This window comes from Thalassophryne amazonica, chromosome 7 (assembly GCF_902500255.1).
Source record: "Thalassophryne amazonica chromosome 7, fThaAma1.1, whole genome shotgun sequence".
Lineage (NCBI taxonomy): Eukaryota > Metazoa > Chordata > Actinopteri > Batrachoidiformes > Batrachoididae > Thalassophryne > Thalassophryne amazonica.
The window spans coordinates 99897056-99920148 of NC_047109.1; the positions used below are offsets into that span (position 1 = coordinate 99897056).

At 42.7% G+C, this 23093-nt stretch overlaps 1 protein-coding gene across 1 annotated transcript in view; it reads left to right on the plus strand.

Moving 5' to 3' along the window:
• The window catches only part of LOC117514673 (transmembrane protein 65-like), a 165103-nt gene that overhangs the window by 63808 nt on the left and 78202 nt on the right, over window positions 1–23093 (plus strand). The window contains exon 3 of the mRNA XM_034175242.1: window positions 2931–2975. Coding sequence (XP_034031133.1) covers window positions 2931–2975 — 45 coding nt within the window. The remainder of the gene's footprint in view (window positions 1–2930; window positions 2976–23093) is intronic.

Genomic DNA, 23093 nt, shown 5'->3' on the forward strand with positions numbered 1-23093 from the left:
AAGTGCTGTGACAGTTAGAAGACACCTGTGTGAAGCTAATTTATTTGCAAGAATCCCCTGCAAAGTCCCTCTGTTAAATAAAAGACATGTGCAGAAGAGGTTACAATTTGCCAAAGAACACATCAACTGGCCGAAAGAGAAATGGAGGAATATTTTGTGGACTGATGAGAGTAAAATTGTTCTTTTTGGGTCCAAGGGCCACGGACAGTTTGTGAGACAACCCCCAAACTCTGAATTCAAGCCACAGTTCACAGTGAAGACAGTGAAGCATGGTGGTGCAAGCATCATGATATGGGCATGTTTCTCCTACTATGGTGTTGGGCCTATATATCGCATACCAGGTATCATGGATCAGTTTGGATATGTCAAAATACTTGAAGAGGTCATGTTGCCTTATGCTGAAGAGGACATGCCCTTGAAATGGGTGTTTCAACAAGACAATGACCTCAAGCACACTAGTAAACGAGCAAAATCTTGGTTCCAAACCAACAAAATTAATGCCTCACCGATGTGAAGAAATGATGAAAAACTGTGGTTATACAACTAAACACTAGTTTAGTGATTCACAGGATTGCTAAAAAAGCGTTTTGAACATAATAGTTTTGAGTTTGTAGCGTCAACAGCAGATGCTACTATTATTGTGAACACCCCCTTTTCTACTTTTTTTTTTTTTACTAATAGCCCAATTTCATGGCCTTAAGAGTGTGCATATCATGACTGCTTGGTCTTGTTGGATTTGTGAGAATCTACTGGTACCTTGTTTCCCATTTAACAATGAGAAATATACTCAAAACCTAGATTAATCTTTTTAGTCACATAGCACTACTATTATTCTAAACACTACTGTATATATATATGTAAATTTTTTAGTCACTCACTGCTTTCTATTGTGCCTTAACATTTAAAGTATTATTGCTTTTAAAATGCTGAGGATTAAGATACACATTAAAAATCATAATGATATAAATTCAATCAAATTCATGCATTTGAGGGACTAGAACAGAACTTGCCGTTTATTTGAGGGCATATCCATGTGTGTTTTTGAAGTGCCACTCGTGCTGCTATTGTGCTTATGTCAAAACACAACACACATGCTGAACTGAGTATTTCTGGAGGATACTTGTAATGTGACACTAAAAGCTGACAGGAATAGTGCAATGAGCTTGACAAGAAGAATAACGCAAAGTACATTACACAAACTAAAACCAAACATGCTCACATTTTAGATCATTTAACATATAAAATGTGTCCATGTTGTAAAATTACCTGGTTATTCCCATGACACAGCACTGTATGGGATTTGCATTATATCTGAAATGTTTGTGCCTGTTTGTCAAATTTACATTTTGCCATCCTCTTCTTCCTCTGCTTTCCAAACCTAGCATGCAAAAAGCTAAGTTTTAAGCTTAAAAGTGTAGGTGTAAATGAAGTCTTGTGTATGTGAGTGTTGTGGTGGAGGAGCCAGGAAGTAATGGAATTTCAATCACCTGTTTCCCCATTAGTCAGGGCAAACAGCTTTCATCTAAATTGACCTGCAGTGATAAAATATCACCTGTAGCTGATAGGAAACACTTCATTATGTGGATCCCAGCATTTCTTCTGACCTCACTAAAACTAATCCAATTTCTTTGAACCCACAAAGGAAATTATCCCCTTCATTCTGTCTCCGCTCCACAAACAACAGGATTACTTTTGTTTTCAAGCATGTCCTTGTGTTACTTCACAGCTCAGTGAGTCTTAGTAGTGTTTGATTATTTTATTTCTCATTCTTGACGGATATTAGTGCTCTTTATCTTATATGGCAACATTGTAATTTTACAGTAAGGTCCATAAGTATGTGGACAGTGACACAATATTTGTAATTTTGCTTCCATATAGGTGTCACCATCACAGTGGAGTTCAAATGAAATAATCAAAATGTGAATGTAGTGCAGACATTTGGGTTTAATCAAGAGGTTTAACAAAAAATATCATGTTAATCATTTAAGAATCACAGCCATATTTATACATTATTATGCATACAATATTGTTCAGACAAATTATCATTTTTGCAGCTGTTTTGTAATACAAATCAGTGGGTTGATACATTTGCAAGGCAAAGAATATGTCTTGGACAAATTCTGTAGTCACCTTCGCTGACCATGATCCAGAATGCAGGTCCCTCCAATCCATACAGATTAGGAGCCAGAATACAGTCCTTGACAAACACCAGAATTCCCTGGGAGGAAGTCAAAGATTCTCTCTTTGCACGGCACTCACAGTGCTCATGTCTACACTGACTGTGATGTTCAGCAACTTAACGGGAATCTAGCACATTCTTAGGAACCTTCTCAAAGCAGCCTGATCAGCAGAGTCAAACACTTTGTAAAAATCCACATGGGCCACAAAAAAGCCCTGCCAAAATTCATGCTTGTGTCCAATTAGAACTTGCAAAACAAATGGGGCTAAATGCAGATTTCTTGAGCAGAGAGTTAAAGCAGAAAAATATCAGTGTTTTTGAGCATGAAAAGGATGCAGAATGTTTATATTTCTCTTCCGGCATTTCTCTGATAATTTGTCACTATTCACATACATATTGTTATCGGTCTCCTCTGGTGCCAGACTGGCAGCAGAGTTATTGTTATCCTATCATTTGTCACTGTTGTCTTCATGCATCTTTGTGCTAACGTGGCACTGGCAGTAAAGCAAAGACTCATTTCTCTGATTTTCTTTAATCTTTCACATTGCTGTCATTTATTCTCTCACGCCTTTCTCTTCCTGTGTCGGCTATCCCTACTTTTTCTGTGTCCAGAAGGTCATGAGTGTCAGGCTTTGCCATTTTTGTCTGTCTGACATTTATGATGACTTTTTCCCTGAAAAGAAAAGCAGACCAAAGAAGAGCCAGATTTTTTTTTTTTTAAATAATATTTTCTTATTCTCCTTTCTTCCAGGGCAGCTGGACATTGCTGCACCAACTGCAGCACAGTTAAGATACGGTAAGATATTTTCTTTTCTTTTCTTTTTAAAAAATACATATTCCACTCAGCATCTTCATAGCCAGTTGGTCACAGACATCCAAACCGGGTATGTGGATACTAATTTGCACATTAATTGAGGTAAGGTGTCAGTGCTTGCTTATTGGTGTGAGAGTAAAGGTGCTTTGACACTTGCACGCATTTTGCACACTTCATGAAAATAACACCCACTGTGTTCCCAGCTGGATGCCGCACTTTCTGTGCTGGACACTGCATATATAAAATCTTTATTTCATAACAGATTTCTCTCTCTCTCTCGCTCTCTCTCTCTCTCTCTCTCGTGCGCTTCATGAGGTGGAGAACGCATTTGGAACTAGAAGCACTCAGAGTGCAAACCTCCGCCAAGGCCATGGGGTCACTGACGCCATAACATCTACACGCTGTGGAATCATTGAACCTAAAAAAGTCTAACAATGATGTTTGCTCAGTAGGAAAAAAGTTTCATCTGCTGTGACTGGATAGCATGTATCCTTAGCGCTTGGTATCACAGTTTATTGCAACTTGCACCTTTCTCAGAAGCTACTGTCATCTGAGCACTGATATTGATATTGCATGTGCTTATAGACAAAAACAAATAAGAGGCAAAATTCAATTTATTATTCAACTAAACTGCAAATATATGTATTATTTAACATTTATGAAACACTTCTCTAAACAAGGCCATTCGGGGTTTTCACGTATCCCATAATCCTTTGCGTGCCAGAGAGTCGCTGCAGTCAAAACAACATAGAGAATCCACACGATGACAATTGTAAATAAATATTATACTACAAAAATGTCATTTTTTTATGCTTTTCATCACGTTAATAAGAGACTGCTGTATGATACCCTGAAAACTTGCTAAAACAATTATAACAAAAAATCCCTGTCTGCTACGTTTAATCTGCGTGGAATTTAATAAGCACAAACCGAATTTCAGACATATTATATATAATCTGGAACAAAGAGGACAAACAGTGTTGTAAAGAACAATAATCAAGACGTTAAAGAGCAAACTTCACTTTCCCCCAGAACGACATGAACAGGAAGCGAGCGTAGCTCACAGCAGCTCCCATTGAAAATAACGGAGAGACAGCCTGTGATTCTCGAATGTTTACATTAAATAAACGCAATAACAACGTCTAAAAACCCAGAGAATATATTCACAAGAGTTTTAGGCACAATATAAAAATAGTTTTATGTTGCGATGTTAATTGTGTTGTCCGCGTGCAGCGGTTAAAGTGAAGCGTGATCAGAGCGTATCAATGCAGTTCTCAGTGTTACTGAGATCTCGCAGCGCGGCGACCTCTCCGAGGTTTTGCGTGATTTGAAACCTGAAAAGCCTCAATAGGGTCACTGACCCTAAAGAGATTCCCTCCTTGGCACAGTGATCTCTTTCTTTTTGTCTCTTTCTCTAAAATTGTATATAATACTCATTAGATTATTAATATATAAACAAAAATAAATTTAAGAAATATTACAATTTGAAAACAAATGCACCCGAATGTGATGACAGCTGCAACTGCTTAATGCTAACTTTTAACATTGAAAATGCCATAGACATTCTAACGCGTTAGCATTGGGATCCGGATCATGATCCGGATCACCACTAAAATTTAATCACTTGTTCCTCTTGTCATTTCCAACCACTTCACAAAATTTCTATAAACAAAAATAAATTTAAGAAATATTACAATTTGAAAACAAATGCACCCGAACGTGATGACAGCTGCAACTGCTTAATGCTAACTTTTAGCATTGAAAATGCCATAGACATGTTTACGCGTTAGCATCAGGATCCGGATCGTGATCTGGATCACCAGTAAAATTTAATCACTTGTTCCTCTTGTCATTTCCAACCACTCCAGAAAATTTCATCAAAATCCGTTCACAACTTTTTGAGTTATCCTGCTGACAGACAGACAAACAAACAAACAAACGCGACCGAAAACATAACCTCCTTGGCAGAGGTACCAATCTAAAAGGTCATTATTTGTAATATTGCAATGACTTGGTAAAACAGTTCCATGTTCATTCCTTCCTATGAGCAGTTGTAAAATTATGTTTATGATAGATTTAACATCTCGTTCTAATCGATCTGATGAGCTGCCTGTCACTTGAAGGTCACATAATTAATGTGTGACAGATTTTGAACATTTCAAAATTTCAAAAACAGTTTACAACAGTTTGCGACGAGTTTACTTTCCTGTATGGCAGAGTGTGTGTAAGTGCGTGGATGAAATTCTTGCAAGTGTCAAGGCACCTTAAGAGATCCTGTCTTGTGACTGGAATGTTGTATGTTCAATCTCATTACTGACTGGATGAATTTAGCAGAGGTGGGACAAAGTCACTGTCAAGTCATTTTCAAGTCATCAATCAGTAAGTCCCAAGTCAAGTCTCAAGTCAGCTTACAAACATTCATTCATTCATTCATTCATTATGACTTGATGCTTGACTTGGGACTTGCTGATTAATGACTTGAGAGTGACTCAATGGTGACTTTGTCCCACCTCTGGAATTTAGCTGGTGAAAGATAAAAGAAAAGCACGTGTCTCATCTTTATTATCATCACTAAGGTGCCCTTGAGCAAGGTCTTTAACCCTCTGGGGTCCAAGGGCATTTTTTGGACAGTTCACTCACCTGGCATAAATGTTTTATTATTGCTGTTGACAGCTCTCCCTGCATCCCACAATCAAGTTTTATGTCTCTTTTTTTTCAGGACAGCCTGTGCTTTCAGAATATATATGTTTTTTTGTTTTGTTTTATGTTTAATAAAGGTTTACAATCAAAAATAGGCAAGGAAAAAATAAAGCGAAAAATAATTTTCCACACGCATTTATTCAAAACACACAGCAACCTATAATAAGCAACTGTTTTGACACTTTATAAAGGTAATTTGAGGTCTTGTGTGAAAGACTGTTCAACAGAAAGGTTCAAACAATAAACACAAATGCACATTTTAAACAATATATACAAAATGGTCTGTGCATTTTTTTGTCCATTGATATGGTAAACAGTGCTTTATGCAATCAATCAATCAATTTTTTTATATAGCGCCAAATCACAACAAACAGTTGCCCCAAGGCGCTTTATATTGTAAGGCAAGGCCATACAATAATTATGTAAAACCCCAACGGTCAAAACGACCCCCTGTGAGCAAGCACTTGGCTACAGTGGGAAGGAAAAACTCCCTTTTAACAGGAAGAAACCTCCAGCAGAACCAGGCTCAGGGAGGGGCAGTCTTCTGCTGGGACTGGTTGGGGCTGAGGGAGAGAACCAGGAAAAAGACATGCTGTGGAGGGGAGCAGAGATCGATCACTAATGATTAAATGCAGAGTGGTGCATACAGAGCAAAAAGAGAAAGAAACAGTGCATCATGGGAACCCCCCAGCAGTCTACGTCTATAGCAGCATAACTAAGGGATGGTTCAGGGTCACCTGATCCAGCCCTAACTATAAGCTTTAGCAAAAAGGAAAGTTTTAAGCCTAATCTTAAAAGTAGAGAGGGTGTCTGTCTCCCTGATCTGAATTGGGAGCTGGTTCCACAGGAGAGGAGCCTGAAAGCTGAAGGCTCTGCCTCCCATTCTACTCTTACAAACCCTAGGAACTACAAGTAAGCCTGCAGTCTGAGAGCGAAGCGCTCTATTGGGGTGATATGGTACTACGAGGTCCCTAAGATAAGATGGGACCTGATTATTCAAAACCTTATAAGTAAGAAGAAGAATTTTAAATTCTATTCTAGAAATAACAGGAAGCCAATGAAGAGAGGCCAATATGGGTGAGATATGCTCTCTCCTTCTAGTCCCCGTCAGTACTCTAGCTGCAGCATTTTGAATTAACTGAAGGCTTTTTAGGGAACTTTTAGGACAACCTGATAATAATGAATTACAATAGTCCAGCCTAGAGGAAATAAATGCATGAATTAGTTTTTCAGCATCACTCTGAGACAAGACCTTTCTGATTTTAGAGATATTACGTAAATGCAAAAAAGCAGTCCTACATATTTGTTTAATATGCGCTTTGAATGACATATCCTGATCAAAAATGACTCCAAGATTTCTCACAGTATTACTAGAGGTCAGGGTAATGCCATCCAGAGTAAGGATCTGGTTAGACACCATGTTTCTAAGATTTGTGGGGCCAAGTACAATAACTTCAGTTTTATCTGAGTTTAAAAGCAGGAAATTAGAGGTCATTCATGTCTTTATGTCTGTAAGACAATCCTGCAGTTTAGCTAATTGGTGTGTGTCCTCTGGCTTCATGGATAGATAAAGCTGGGTATCATCTGCGTAACAATGAAAATTTAAGCAATACCGTCTAATAATACTGCCTAAGGGAAGCATGTATAAAGTGAATAAAATTGGTCCTAGCACAGAACCTTGTGGAACTCCATAATTAACTTTAGTCTGTGAAGAAGATTCCCCATTTACATGAACAAATTGTAATCTATTAGACAAATATGATTCAAACCACCGCAGCGCAGTGCCTTTAATACCTATGGCATGCTCTAATCTCTGTAATAAAATTTTATGGTCAACAGTATCAAAAGCAGCACTGAGGTCTAACAGAACAAGCACAGAGATGAGTCCACTGTCCGAGGCCATAAGAAGATCATTTGTAACCTTCACTAATGCTGTTTCTGTACTATGATGAATTCTAAAACCTGACTGAAACTCTTCAAATAGACCATTCCTCTGCAGATGATCAGTTAGCTGTTTTACAACTAGCCTTTCAAGAATTTTTGAGAGAAAAGGAAGGTTGGAGATTGGCCTATAATTAGCTAAGATAGCTGGGTCAAGTGATGGCTTTTTAAGTAATGGTTTAATTACTGCCACCTTAAAAGCCTGTGGTACATAGCCAACTAACAAAGATAGATTGATCATATTTAAGATCGAAGCATTAAATAATGGTAGGGCTTCCTTGAGCAGCCTGGTAGGAATGGGGTCTAATAAACATGTTGATGGTTTGGATGAAGTAACTAATGAAAATAACTCAGACAGAACAATCGGAGAGAAAGAGTCTAACCAAATACCGGCATCACTGAAAGCAGCCAAAGATAACGATACGTCTTTGGGATGGTTATGAGTAATTTTTTCTCTAATAGTTCAAATTTTGTTAGCAAAGAAAGTCATGAAGTCATTACTAGTTAAAGTTAATGGAATACTCAGCTCAATAGAGCTCTGACTCTTTGTCAGCCTGGCTACAGTGCTGAAAAGAAACCTGGGGTTGTTCTTATTTTCTTCAATTAGTGATGAGTAGAAAGATGTCCTAGCTTTATGGAGGGCTTTTTTATAGAGCAACAGACTCTTTTTCCAGGCTAAGTGAAGATCTTCTAAATTAGTGAGACGCCATTTCCTCTCCAACTTACGGGTTATCTGCTTTAAGCTACGAGTTTGTGAGTTATACCACAGAGTCAGACACTTCTGATTTAAAGCTCTCTTTTTCAGAGGAGCTACAGCATCCAAAGTTGTCTTCAATGAGGATGTAAAACTATTGACGAGATACTCTATCTCCCTTACAGAGTTTAGGTAGCTACTCTGCACTGTGTTGGTATATGGCATTAGAGAACATAAAGAAGGAATCATATCCTTAAACCTAGTTACAGCGCTTTCTGAAAGACTTCTAGTGTAATGAAACTTATTCCCCACTGCTGGGTAGTCCATCAGAGTAAATGTAAATGTTATTAAGAAATGATCAGACAGAAGGGAGTTTTCAGGGAATACTGTTAAGTCTTCTATTTCCATACCATAAGTCAGAACAAGATCTAAGATATGATTAAAGTGGTGGGTGGACTCATTTACTTTTTGAGCAAAGCCAATAGAGTCTAATAATAGATTAAATGCAGTGTTGAGGCTGTCATTCTCAGCATCTGTGTAGATGTTAAAATCGCCCACTATAATTATCTTATCTGAGCTAAGCACTAAGTCAGACAAAAGGTCTGAAAATTCACAGAGAAACTCACAGTAACGACCAGGTGGACGATAGACAATAACAAATAAAACTGGTTTTTGAGACTTCCAATTTGGATGGACAAGACTAAGAGACAAGCTTTCAAATGAATTAAAGCTCTGTCTGGGTTTTTGATTAATTAATAAGCTGGGATGGAAGATTGCTGCTAATCCTCCGCCCCGGCCCGTGCTACGAGCATTCTGACAGTTAGTGTGACTCGGGGGCGTTGACTCATTTAAACTAACATATTCATCCTGCTGTAACCAGGTTTCTGTTAGGCAGAATAAATCAATATGTTGATCAATTATTATATTATTTACCAACAGGGACTTAGAAGAGAGAGACCTAATGTTTAATAGACCACATTTAACTGTTTTAGTCTGTGGTGCAGTTGAAGGTGCTATATTATTTTTTTCTTTTTGAATTTTTATGCTTAAATAGATTTAAATAGATCTTCAGAGAAATCAACAGAGTTATCTGGTAACATTCACATGCAAACTAGTGGAGCAATCCTGATCGTTACACACTCTTTGTTTGAGCACGTGAGATTGTCATCAGAGGCTTTCTGTCTGCTCCTGCTTTCACTGATTGCTGTGCATAATGGTGCAGGGCACACTGAGTATGTACTAATAGTATGTACTCATTGGAGCACCCAGGGGGCTATTCAAATGGGCCAACTAGTAACATATCATTCCTGAAAATGACCTTTGGCTTTTCACGTGAGGTAAATCTGCCCTACGATTGGAATTTTGGAAAACTATGTGACGGTGAACCAATTCCGATTGGACACTCACATTGCGCACGTCATCACACAGCTTCTATGAGGAGTACAAAGTTGGCCGATGGCTGGCTCGAACATCCGCGGAGTTAACCTTTCAGCAAAAAAAAAAAAAACAGTAAGTTTCTATCTCATTCAAAAGTTGTTTATAATTTAGTAAAGCTTGATCGGCCCCAGAGGGTTAATCCTCAAATTGCTCCTGATGTGCATTTGCATTGTTTTACAGCTCCTATGGGTGACTGCGGCACATCTTGATATTTTAATCATCTGCTCTCAAGGATAAGCACAATCCTTCATTTGCCTTTTCAAAATCATGGCTGAATTGTGATCGTTTTCATCTATTGCAATTACAACCCGAATTCCAGTGAAGTTGGGACGTTGTGAAAAATGGAAATAAAAACAGAATACAATGATTTGCAAATCCTCTTCAACCTATATTCAATTAAATACACCACAAAGACAAGATATTTAATGTTCAAACTGATAAACTTTATTGTTTTGTGCAAATATTTGCTCATTTTGAAATAGATGCCTGTAACACGTTTCAAAAATGCTGGGACAGTGGTATGTTTCCACTGTGTTACATCACCTTTCCTTCTAACAACACTCAATTAGCATTTAGGAACTGAGGACACTAATTGTTGAAGCTTTGTAAGTGGAATTCTTTCCCATTCTTGCTTGATGTACGACTTCAGTTGTTCAACAGTCCGGGGTCTCCGTTGTCGTATTTTGCGCTTCATAATGCGCCACACATTTTCAGTGGGCAAGAGGTCTGAACTGCAGGCAGGGCACTCTAGTACCTGCACTCTTTTACTACAAAGCCACGCTGTTGTAACACGTGCAGAATGTGGCTTGGCATTGTCTTGCTGAAATAAGTAGGGACGTCCCTGAAAAAGACGTTGCTTGGATGGCAGCATGTGTTGATCCAAAACCTGGATGTACCTTTCAGCATTGATGGTGCCATCACAGATGTGTAAGTTGCCCATGGCTTGGGCAACTTACACATCTTATGGGCAACACACCCCCATACCATCACAGATGCTGGCTTTTGAACTTTGCGCTGGTAACAATCTGGATGGTTTTTTTCCTCTTTTGTCTGGAGGACACGACATCCATGATTTCCAAAAACGTGGACTCATCAGACCACCGCACACTTTTCCACTTTGCGTCTATCCATTTCAAATGAGCTCCAGCCCAGAGAAGGCGGCAGTGTTTCTGGATGTTGTTGATGTATGGCTTTTCATTTTGCATGGTAGAGTTTTAACTTGCACTTGTAGATGTAGTGACGAACTGTGTTAACTGACAATGGTTTTGTGAAGTGTTCCTGAGCCCACATGGTATGATCCTTTACACAATGATGTCAGTATTTAATGCAGTGCCACCTGAGGGATCGAAGGTCACCGGCATTCAGTGTTGGTTTTTGGCCTTCCCGCTTGTGTGTAGAAAGTTCGCCAGATTCTCTGAATCTTCTGATTATATCATGGACTGTAGATGATGGAATCCCTAAATTCCTTGTAATTGAACATTGAGAAACATTGTTCTTAAACTGTTGGACTATTTTTTCATGCAGTTGTTCACAAAGTGGTGAACCTCGCCCCATCTTTGCTTGTGAACGGCTGAGACTTTTGGGGATGCTCCTTTTATACCCAATCATGCCATTGACATGTTTCCAATTAACCTGTTCATCCGTGGAATGTTCCAAACAGGTGTTCTTTGAGCATTCATCATCCCAGTCTTTTGTTGCCCCTCCCAGCTTTTTTGAAACATGTTGCAGGCATCCATTTCAAAATGATTTAGCACGCACTGTTATGTCATTAAATTTTGTTATCCTTTGTACCGTGCTCTGCTTATTTTATACTGGGTCCTTCAAACGCTGGTCAGTTCTCCGTCCTGCGTCCGACACATAACAGTAGTCTCTGGCCAACCATCACGGACCCAGCGGTAGCAGAGACGGTACCGCGCCGGGAAGGCGGAAGCAGACGTTCAGAAGTTATCCGGATCAGTTGCGGGTGCTCTCCGCCCGGATGGTGCGTGTTTGAGAACCCATTACTGAATACTGATTTGAGCGCTCTTGCAGCCGTGTTCCTGTGTTGTGCCTTATCCGTGGGTCGTGGTGGAGTGTGACTGGCGACGGCTTCGCGTCACACTTCGACCGGATAAGAGGTTTAAACGGGAGCTGCAAGAGTGTGTCTGTAATGGGTGAACGCGCACGGCGGAGCTCGGTGGCACGGGTCGCTGTGCTTCCTGTGTTACAGTTGTAGCCCCGTTTCCCCGGGTAAAGATAGCTACTGCGTCTGTTGTTCAGCTCCGGCGTAATTTAGTTGAATCACAGTTTGGTTGTGTTACACATAGCTGCGCACAAAAAAAAGCAGCATGGGTTTGTTTTCTCTGTTACCAAAGGGGTGTTTATTTTTAGCACTTTGGCTCCCTCTGTTGGTAACTGAGTCACATTACCGTCATAGCTCTTAAGGTGGAACAGGTGTGTTCCATTTGTTTGAGCTTGACGGTATAAATCACTTATTAGTTTTGTGTTGGTTCATTTTTTGTGGGTGTTTTTTGAGTTGGTTTTTGTGTGGGATTTTTTTTTTACACTATTAGTGTCTGGGGTCGTGACCCTGCAGTTCTGTCTGGAGCATAAAGAAGGACCCAAGTCACTTTATGTTAGTCTGTTAGTCTTTCTTTTTATTTCTTTTGGTTTCACCTCCCAGGGTTTGATGGGATGGTCCTCTGGGGGGTGATGGGGGGGTAATTGGGTTGTTGTTTTTTTTTTCTTTTTTCTTTTTTTTGTTTTTGTTTTGCCCTCTCTTCTCCTCTGGCTCCAGCCGTGTGAGCCGTCCGTGTCGGCGTTGCTGGAGTGGTGCAGTTTGGTTATGCTGGGCGTTTCCCAGGTAACCTCTGCACCCGGGAGGGGGAGGGGGGGTTTGGGGTATTTTTTTTTATTCCCTCTCTTCTCCTCTGGCTCCAGCCGTGTGAGCCGTCCGTGTCGGCGTTGCTGGAGTGGTGCAGTTTGGTTATGCTGGGCGTTTCCCAGGTAACCTCTGCACCCGGGAGGGGGAGGGGGGGTTTGGGTTTTTTTTTTTTATTCCCTCTCTTCTCCTCTGGCTCGAGCCGTGTGAGCCGTAGGTTGTCGGCGTTGCTGGAGTGGTGCAGTTTGGTTATGCTGGGCGTTTCCCAGGTAACCTCTGCACCTGGTAGGGGAGGGGGGGGTTTGGTGTGTTGTTTTTTTTTGTTGATTCCCTGTTCCACCTCCGGCTTCAGCGCGCCTTTGAGCCGTCTGCCATCGGCGTGGCTGAGGTTTGGGGCAGTGGAATATACCCGCAGCTGGTGGCTGGTTTGGAAGTCGGAGGGGTGGCGTCGTTTTGTGCCGTCTGCCATAACCGCTGTTCCACTCCTCCCGGTTGACTTCTGGGGTATAGTCATGGTTGGTGACGCTGGACGTGCTTCCAGTTTCCACTGCGCCGAGGGGGTGGGGCTGGGGTTGTTTTGTTTGTTTGTTCTTTTTTTTTCTCCTTTTGTTTTTCCCCCCAGTTTCCGCCCTCAGGGTGTGACGGTGATGTCCTCTGGGGGGGAAAAGGGCTGTGGGTCCATCTAGCCATAGACGGCCGGGGCTGGGTCCATTGGTCATGAGGGGGGGCGTCTCCTGGGGTTGATGGAACGGTCCTCTGGGAGGCGCTGGGAGCCCCCGTGGGTGACTTTGGATCCCAGAGGGACCTCGGCTGTGGTTATTACTCCTGGAGCTGGCGGGATGTCCTCTGGGGGGTGTTGGTCCCTACATGTCGTCGGGGGGGGTGGGGGGGGGTGTTAGCGTTTTTATTTGCAAGCTTGAGCTTGGGTTGTTTTTCTTTTCTCCTCTTCCCGGGGTTTGATGGAACGGTCTTCTGGGGAGGGGGGGGGGGGGTGGTGGTTTGGTTGTTTGTGTTTGTCTTTTTTGTTTTATGACTAATCAGACTGTAAACATAGTTGGACAAAGGCTGACCGCACAGGTACAAGAACTCCTGGCCACACCTGTGCTAATTGACTGACAGAAACAAAGGAAAAGATGCAGCCAGAGGAGAAGACATTAACCGTTCTGTTAGATGAAAATTCTGTTGGAAGATGAATGCAGATATGGTTTCCAGCCATGGTCCCTGGAGGGGGGTGTTTCTCCTGGGCCAGGTTTGTGTGGTCGCCGGGAGGCTTCCCGTGAGGGTGGGGTGCTGTTGTATGGCTGGGGGGGCCTGGCTGCCTTTTGTTTCTGTCTTCTGTGCTGTCTTTTGTTTTTCCTTCCAGGTGGCACGCATTTAGGACTGAGTGGCTGTGTGGCTGAATTATCAGGACCTCACCCTGATCACCTGAGGCTGATCAAGTGCAGCTCGTCAGGACTCACAGCTGTGGTGCATCTACACGGATTGGAGCATGGTGGCATTTAAGTCTGGAGTACACAGTGTGTATTTGCCAGAGACTCGACCTTGTGACCAGACGGGTGAGATCGTCGTCTTGAGAGCCATCTCATCATTATGGATGCAGAGAACGTCCAGGTTTGATGTCATGGTCTGTGAAAGAGGAGGGGGTGAGGTCTCATGCTCGTCAGCACACTTCCTGAGGTACGTTAGGTTTTGTGACTAACATTAGTACAGTCAGTAAATGTGGTGTCCTTCACACCTTATTATATTGAGCTGTTATGTTAGTCGTTTAATCAGCTTCCACTGCAGTTTGAGTATGTGAACAGGGTGTTCCATGCCTGCAGGGTGGGAAGCTGATTAGTAATTAAGCCAGGACGTGTTTGCTGTTTATGTACACCTTTGAGCGGTCTCTCTGTGTGTGGAGTGTGGACTCACATGATGATTTCTTCTTTCACAGACTCGGTTTGTCGCGGCCACCTGGGGGGTGTCGGCGGGATCCTTGGGTCCGAACTGTTTCTGGCTCCGGACCGTTTGTGCTGCTGGGAGCACACCGTCATCTCCACCTCGCCAGACCGCGCACTCATTTGTTGTATTTAGCACGCACTGTTATGTCATTAAATTTTGTTATCCTTTGTACCGTGCTCTGCTTATTTTATACTGGGTCCTTCAAACGCTGGTCGGTTCTCCGTCCTGCGTCCGACACATAACACCCTGCTTCTTATTCATGTCATTTCATGACTGTACGTCTGTGTCCAGGGGTCATCTACAGAGGAGCAGACGGATCATACTTGTATTGCCCAGTTGATAAGAGGGATTCAATAAAATGTGGTGTTTTTATATGGTGTGTGGTTGTATTTTTTAATACATCCATGTCCTTCTTGATATCAGGCATTTTCCCGCACCTTTTACAGGACAGCGATGGTAGCTCAGTGGTAACCTTTCTGGCTGGCAATCAGAGCATTTGGAAATTGCAGGTTCGAATCCCGTGGGTGGCATGCATTTTTTATTTTTTACAGCAGCTGTGCGATGTGGCTACATGTGCTGCAGGCGCTCGCACTGTGTTCCCGCATGCATGAAACTGTCGCAGCATGTATTTTTTTTTTCACATCGCACAGCTGCTCGTTCCCGCGTGCACAAAACCATCACAGCGGCATCGTTCATGCTTGCCCGTCAGCTCGATGTTTTCGTGGTTCGCCCATACGAGCTGTTCCACCGTGATTCACCCTGATTTGTACTTACTGGTACTCTGTGTGAAGGGGCCCTAAATGGTGACAGTCTGATGTGATCCACTTCACTTAACCTTTAAACAATTGGTTGTTTTATGAGGGATCAGTCTTAATTAACATAATGAGCAAAGCGTTGTTGTTTCCTTGTTGATGCCTTGTTATCATGACAAAAAGGAGAAAAAAACTTGTGTGATTCTGGATAATACGTTCATAGTCATCTTTTTATGAGCAAATTTGATTTAGTCGAACATGTCAAAGTGACAGCAAATGAAAGAATCAAATCTAAGATCCAAAACAAGCTTTGTAAGGAAGGTTAGGAGGATTTTTTTTTTCTTTGCAGGATAGGGAAACTGTATGAGATATTGTGACATCTGATCCTGGAGACTCAGAATACGCTGGAGGGATTATATATTCGGCCTGGCCTGGGAACATCATTAGCATCCATCATGAGTTAATGGAGTTTGATGGTGAGGTGCTGCAGAGGTTACCTGAATTAACCCTTTATGACCGGAGGATTTTAAGCAATTTCCACTGAAATGACATAATCAAATTTCAAAGCTTGTTTTAAATATATGATAAAGGAGTCATTTTAGTATTATTTCATTTGACACTAAAACTTTTAAAGTTTCAAAAAAATGAATTGAATAGGGGAAGTGATGGTCTTGTGGTTAAAGTGTTGAGCTTGAGACCAGAGGATCTTCGGTTCAAATCCCAGCCTAACCGGAAAATCACTAAAGCTGGGCATACACTGTACGATATTTTCAATCGTTGTACATGGCTCCAGCTCAAACTGTGCGACAAAACCGCAGGGGTTAAAAGTTCAGAGCGCACGATTCATGTTCTCTCACTGTACGGCCCGATGCTTTGATGCGAGCTGACTGCTCACATTGTACATTCAAAAACCACACGTCGGAAGCTTTTTTTCTTTTTAAAAAAAAATTATTTCATGCCTATCAGCGCGCACAGTGAGTGAAATCAGGTTGGGGGAGACTGAGCGCATATGCACGCGCGCGCACACACAGCAGACAGCAACATGTTTCACAAGAGTACGTTAAAAAAGAAAACATTCGTAACAGGTGTTGCTACTTACATTGTTGTATAAATAAACTATATTTCATACGAAGTCATACAGCTGTGCAAGCTGTAGCAACTTACTCCCTCATCTGTCGTAAATCCTGTTGTTGTCTGCTGTTTGTGTGTGTGTGTGTGTGCACGCGCGCGTGTGCATATACGTTCAGTCTCCCCCACCTGATTCCACTCACTGTGCACGCTGATAGGCATGACCTTTAATATGATATTAGGTTATTGCGAGGGAACGCAATAAAAAAAACACAAAACTTTACATGAGATCACTGTTTGCTCTCTCCGGTGTTTGCTCATGGACAGTGCGCAAGGTAATCAGCGCGTAGACGTTTGTAGTGCTGCTTCAACAGCGCGGAACCCTCACGAGTCACGACGGCCGACCAAAATATCAAACAGGTTTGATTTTCATGCGATCATACGATTCCCGATCGGGAGGTGGTCGTGAGATGTTAAACGCAGCTCGTTACTCCATGTAGACTGCACGATGCAGGACGCACGATTAAGCTGAAACTCGGCAGGATCCAAAAAATTCTCGCACGAGTGAAAAATCGGCTGAAAAAGGGCCAAAACTCACACAGTGTAAGCCCGCCTTAAGGGCCCTTGGGCAAAGTCCTTAATCCCCTAGTTGCTCTTGTTGTCTAGTGAGCGCCTTGCATGGCAGCATTGCAGTCTGAGCACAATGTTAACAAAAAATACACTTTCATTTCACAGTTATTATCATTGATAATATGTAAGTAGAGATCCTCTGATGCTGTTATACAGTGCATCCAGACAGTATTTACAGCGCTTCACTTTTTCCACATTTTGTTATGTTATAGTTTTATTCCAAAATGGATGAAATTAATTTTTTTCCAAACAATTCTACAACACCCCAAAATGACAATGTAAAAAAAAGTTTTTTTGTTTTTTTTGTTTTTTTGTTGTTTTTTTTCAGATTTTTGCCAATTTGCAAAAGTTTAAAAACTAACAAATCACACGTACATAAGTATTCACAGCCTTTGCCATGAAGTTCAAAATTGAGCTCAGGTGCATCCTGTTTCCACTGATCATCTTTGAGATGTTTCTACAGCTTAATTGGAGTCCACCTGGGGTAAATTCAGTTGATTGGACATGATTTGGAAAGACACACCTGTCTACTTAAGGTCCCACAGTTGACAGTGCATGTCAGAGCACAAACCCAGCATGAAGTCAAATGAATTGTCTGTAGACCTCTGAGACAGGATTGTCTCGAGGCACAAATCTGGGGAAGGGTACAGAAACATTTCTGCTGCTTCGAAGGTCCCAATGAGCACAGTGGCCTCCATCATTCATAAATGGCAGAAGTTCAGATCCACTAGGACTCTTCCTAGAGCTTGCTGCTCATCTAAACTGAGCGATCGGGGGAGAAGGGCCTTAGTCAGGGAGGTGACCAAGAACCTGATGGTCACTCTGTCAGAGCTCCAGCATTCTTCTGTGGAGAGCGGAGACCCTTCCAGAAGGACAATCATCTCTGCACCAATCCACTAATCAGGTGGTCAGATGGAAGTCGCTCTTTAATAAAAGGCACATGACTGCAGGCCTGGAGTTTGCCAAAAGGAAGGACTGAAGGACTCTCAAACCATGGAAAACAAAATTCTCTGGTCTGATGAGACAGAGATTGAACTCTTTGGCGTGAATGCCAGGTGTCATGTTTGGAGGAAACCAGGCATCATCCCTACAGTGAAGCACGGTGGTGGCAGCATCAGATGTTTTTCAGCAGCAGGAACTGGGAGACTAGTCAGGATTGAAGGAGAGATGAATGCAGCAATATACAGAGACATCCTGGATGAAAACCTGCTCCAGAGCGCTCTTGACCTCAGACTGGGGCAATGGCTCATCTTTCAGCAGGACAATGACCTTAAGCACACAGCCAAGATATCAAAGGAGTGGCTTCAGGACAACTCTGTGAATGTCCTTGAGTGGCCCAGCCAGAGCCCAGACCTGAATCCAATTAAACATCTGAGATCTGCGAGAGAGAGAGAGAGAGAGAGAGAGATCTGAAAATGGCTGTGCACCGACGCTTCCCATCCAACCTGATGGAGCTTGAGAGGTGCTGCAAAGAGGAATGGGAAAAACTGCCAAAGATAGGTGAGCCAAACTTGTGGCATCATATTCATGGACAATTGAGGCTGTAATTGCTGCTAAAGTTGCATCAACAAAGTAATGAGGAAAGGCTGTGAATGCTTATGTACATTTGGTTTCTTTTGGATTTTTTTAATCATCCATTTCCATCCATCCATTTCTTCCCCTTTATCCGGAGTCAGGTTGCGGGGGCAGCAGCTCAAGCAAAGCCGCCCAGACCTCCCGATCCACACACACCTCCCCCAGCTCCTCCGGGTGAATCCCAAGGCGTTCCCAAGCCAGCCGAGAGATGTAGTCCCTCCAGTGTGTCCTGGGTCTTCCCCGGGGCCTCCTCCCAATGGGACGTGCCCGGAACACCTCTCCAGCGAGGTGTCCAGGGGGCATCTGGAAAAGATGCCCGAGCCACCTCAACTGACTCCTTTCGATGTGCAGGAGCAGCGGCTCGACTCCGAGCTCCTCCCGAGTGACCGAGCTCCTCACCCTATCTCTAAGGGAGCGTCCAGCCACCCTGCGGAGGAAACTCATCTCGGCCACTTGTACTCGTGATCTCGTTCTTTCGGTCATGAGCCAAATCTCATGACCATAGGTGAGGATCGGAACGTAGATCGATCGGTAAATTGGGAGTTTTGCCCCCCTACTCAGCTCTCTCTTCACCACAACGGTCCGATACAGCGACCGCATCACTGCAGATGCTGCACCGATCCGTCTATCGATCTCTATCGATCTGGGGTATTGTGTGTAGAATTCTTAGGACAAAATGATTTTCATCCATTTTGAAATAAGGCTGTAACTTAACAAAATGTGGAAAAAGAGAAGTCCTGTGAATACTTTCCTGATCCTTTGTATTTCTGGCCTGGTGGGGGTTCTTGTTAGTGTGGCTGCCTTATAAGAGAACCCTGAACATCTTATTGTGACTGATGTTTTTCCCAGATGCAGGGAAGTCTTTCTTAAAAGAAGGTTAGGGACCTGAGTATTGAGCAAAGGGTGTGAATACTTGGAGGTGATTTCACTGATGAACTCATCCCATCTACTCAAAGTGATGGTAATCAGTGAACTCACCTGCTGCACTCAGTGGCTGCAAAGAAAGGCCCGAAGCACCCTGTCTTGAGAGAGTTATTTTAAAATGTTGTGGCTCTACTATCCGAACACCACTGTACCTATTACCAGCCAGGCCCGACTCTTTCATCGGATTTCATCAGTTTAAGTAATCCTGCTACAAAACAAACAAATATGTGATGACACTGACTGAGGTAATTAGTGTAGCCCAAAGGTGCATAAAAAAGCAAGAAAACAAATGACCTACATACAGTATGAGAAGTTAATATTCCTGCTTCAGACACATTCTGACATCAGACTGTACAGCATCTCTTCTTCATGACCCGGACCTGGAGGAATTTATTATTTAGTGCCTTTGTCAGGGATCTGCAGAAAGGTCATCTAAACACATGTGCACACACAAGAACACATGCACATATGAAGGATTATGCAGTGTTTTTCTCCTCATCCTTTTTGGAAGATGAACAAACTCTATTAAAGGGGTTATTACACCATAATCTTTATCAGCAGATTAATATAATTCATCAGGCATTTTAAAAAAGTTATTAAATGTTCTAGCCAAAAATACCCCTGCAGAAATTGTAATTATGAATCTTAAAAACAGAAAACTCTCAGAAGACTAATAAGAGCCATTTAAGGCACACGTTGTTCATGAAAATGTCTTACATGAATACTCAGAATTGTGTAATTTTTGAGGATGTTTAGCATGAATCCCTGATCATGTGTGATAAGCAAATATGCATTAAAAACAATTTTGCACATAATGACCCTTTAAGACAACACACACAGTAAAAGCTTGAATTTGGCTGGCCATTTTGGTTGCAAACACGCAGTGTATACAGCACAACTATCATACATGTTATGCTACCAAAACCTTTTCTCCAAACCATAAAACTGAACTGATGAAGTTATAAAATTGCTCCCGGTGTGTAGTGAGCGCCTTGTATGGCAGCACCCTGACATCTGGGTGAATGTGAGGCATAACTGTAAAGCGCTTTGAGCATCTGATGCAGATGGAAAAGCGCTATATAAATGCAGTCCATTTACAATTTATCATTTACCATAAAAGGGTGAGGTTTCCTGAGTTCTCTTAGTTTCATTTGGGTTCATTTCATTCTGATACACTGTTGAACTCACTCACTCACTCACTCATCTTCAAATGCTTATCCAGGATCGGGTCGTGGGGCCAACAACTCCAGCAGGGGACCCCAAACTTCCCTTTCCCGGGACACATTAACCTCTCTCTGGGGGATACCAAGGTGTTCCCAGGCCAGTGTCGAGATATAATCTCTCCATGTTGTCCTGGGTCTTCCTGAGGTCTCTTCTTAGTTAGCCATACCTGGAACACCTCCCTAGTGAGGCACCCTGGAGGCATTCTTACCACGTGCCCGCACCACCTAAGCTGGCTCCTTTCAACATGAAGGAGCAATGGCTCTACTCCAAGTTCCTCACAGATGACTGAGCTTCTCACCTTATCTGTAAGGGAGACATCAGCCACCCTCCTGAGGAAACCCTATTTTGGCTGCTTGTATCCGCAGTCTAGTTTTTTCAGTTATGACCCAACCCCCATGACCATAGGTGAGAGTAGGAACGAAGATTGACCAGTAGATGAAGAGCTTTGCGTTTTGGCTCAGTCACAACATTACGGTACAGTTAATGCAATACTTTCCCTGCTGCGCTGTTTTTCCAGCCAATCTCATGCTCCATTGTCCCCTCACTCATGAATAAGACCCCAAGGTACTTGAACTCCTTCATTTGGGGCAAGACCTCATTCCCTACCCGGAGTAGGCATCGGTTTCCTGCTGAGAACCATGGCATTCGAGGGTTGCCGCCCCTTGAGGCACCTAAGACCTTCAGGACACTGCAGCTTCAGAAATGGATGCTTTGAACATTGCCCATTCTGGTTCAGTGCTCCCCAGCCTCTACAGGGATGTTAGATATGATCTGCCAGAGGTGTGAGTTGAAGATCTGTCAGACAGTGGGCTCCTCCAGACATTGATAGTTCACCTGCACTATCCATTTGGGCTTACCAGATCTTTCCAAAGTCCTCTCCACCCTCTGATCCAACTCACCACTAGATGGTGATCAGTTGACAGCTCTGCCCCTCTTTTCACCCGAGTGTCCAAAACATGCGGCCTCAGATCAGATGATACATTCAGAAAATCAATCATTGACCGTTGATGTAGGCTGCTCTGGTGCCATGTACACTTATGAGCATCTTTATGTTTGAACATGTGTCCAATAACAAACGACCACTTGGGTTTAGATCAGGGAGGCTGTTCCTCCTAATCATCTGTCATCTGTCATTGCCTACATGTGTGTTGATGTCCCCCAGCAGAAGAATGGAGGCCCATAGAAGACTCCCTTCAGGGACTCCAAGAAGGCCGAATACGCCAAACTGCTCTTTGGTGCATACGCATAAACAACAGTCAGAATTCCCCCGCCAGCTGAAAGTGCTGGGAGGCGACCCTCTCATCTACTAGGATAAACTCCAATGTAGCGGTGCTCAGCTGGGGACTCGTGAGTATCCCCACACCCACCTGGCGCCTCACACCCTGGGCAACTCCAGAGAAGAATAAGGTCCAACCCCTGTCAAGGAGAGTGGTTTCGGAGCTGAGGCTGTGCGTGGAGGCGAAACCCACCTGATCTAACTGGTAGCGCTGTTTAATCAGTTTCCAACATTACAGTGCAGCCGAATGTGGGTCTTTGTCAAGGCTTCATGACAGCACACGACTGCACCATCAAGATTTTTGTCAGCCCACACCTCATATTTATTTACACAAAACACCAGGAATAACACAGCTTAAGAAAAACGTGACCGTCTTGCTATGGTACCGTTGGTACCAAAACCACTCACTAAATGATTAGTGGGTTTGATGAGTGCCGAAGTTTCCTCAACCGAAAATATCAGCTCCCGAATCATTTGAGCAGGTGCCACATCTCCTCCACGTGAATGTGGAGGAAGAAGGCTTTTCTGTGTTATGATTTAGAAAACAAATGGCTGCAAGTAATCTATATTTTAACAAGTGAGGTCTGGAAGTCTTTCCTCTCAGGATTTTTGTTCGTCATCTTTGATTTGATGACAAGCTGTTTTTCCTGCTTTGGTTCAAAACATAAAACACCTGCGTGAGGTTTGAAACATTGCCTCAGTCAGCTGTCAGTGCAGTCGTGGAGGTCAAAGCAGAGAAGGTGATTTTCCTAAAGGCAGCAACTGTCTGTATGTGTGGCCACGAGCGTGTGCGTGTACATGCTCCTGCGTGCACGTACGTGTATTCATGTGTGTGGTTGCCTCACTGTATGCTTGCTGGGAGTTACAGAAGTTGATGACTTGTATGGAAAAGAATGTCTTGCCTTTCCTGTAAGAATGGATCCATCACAACACTGTGACCCGCATAACTTGAAATGAGCCCTGTTCATGTGACTGAGTATGCTTTGCAAAGCTTTTTTTAAAGAGCCGGTACACCTTTAATAGTTTCACACAATTTTACCATAGAAACTTTACATCATTTATAGTTTGAGTGCATGAG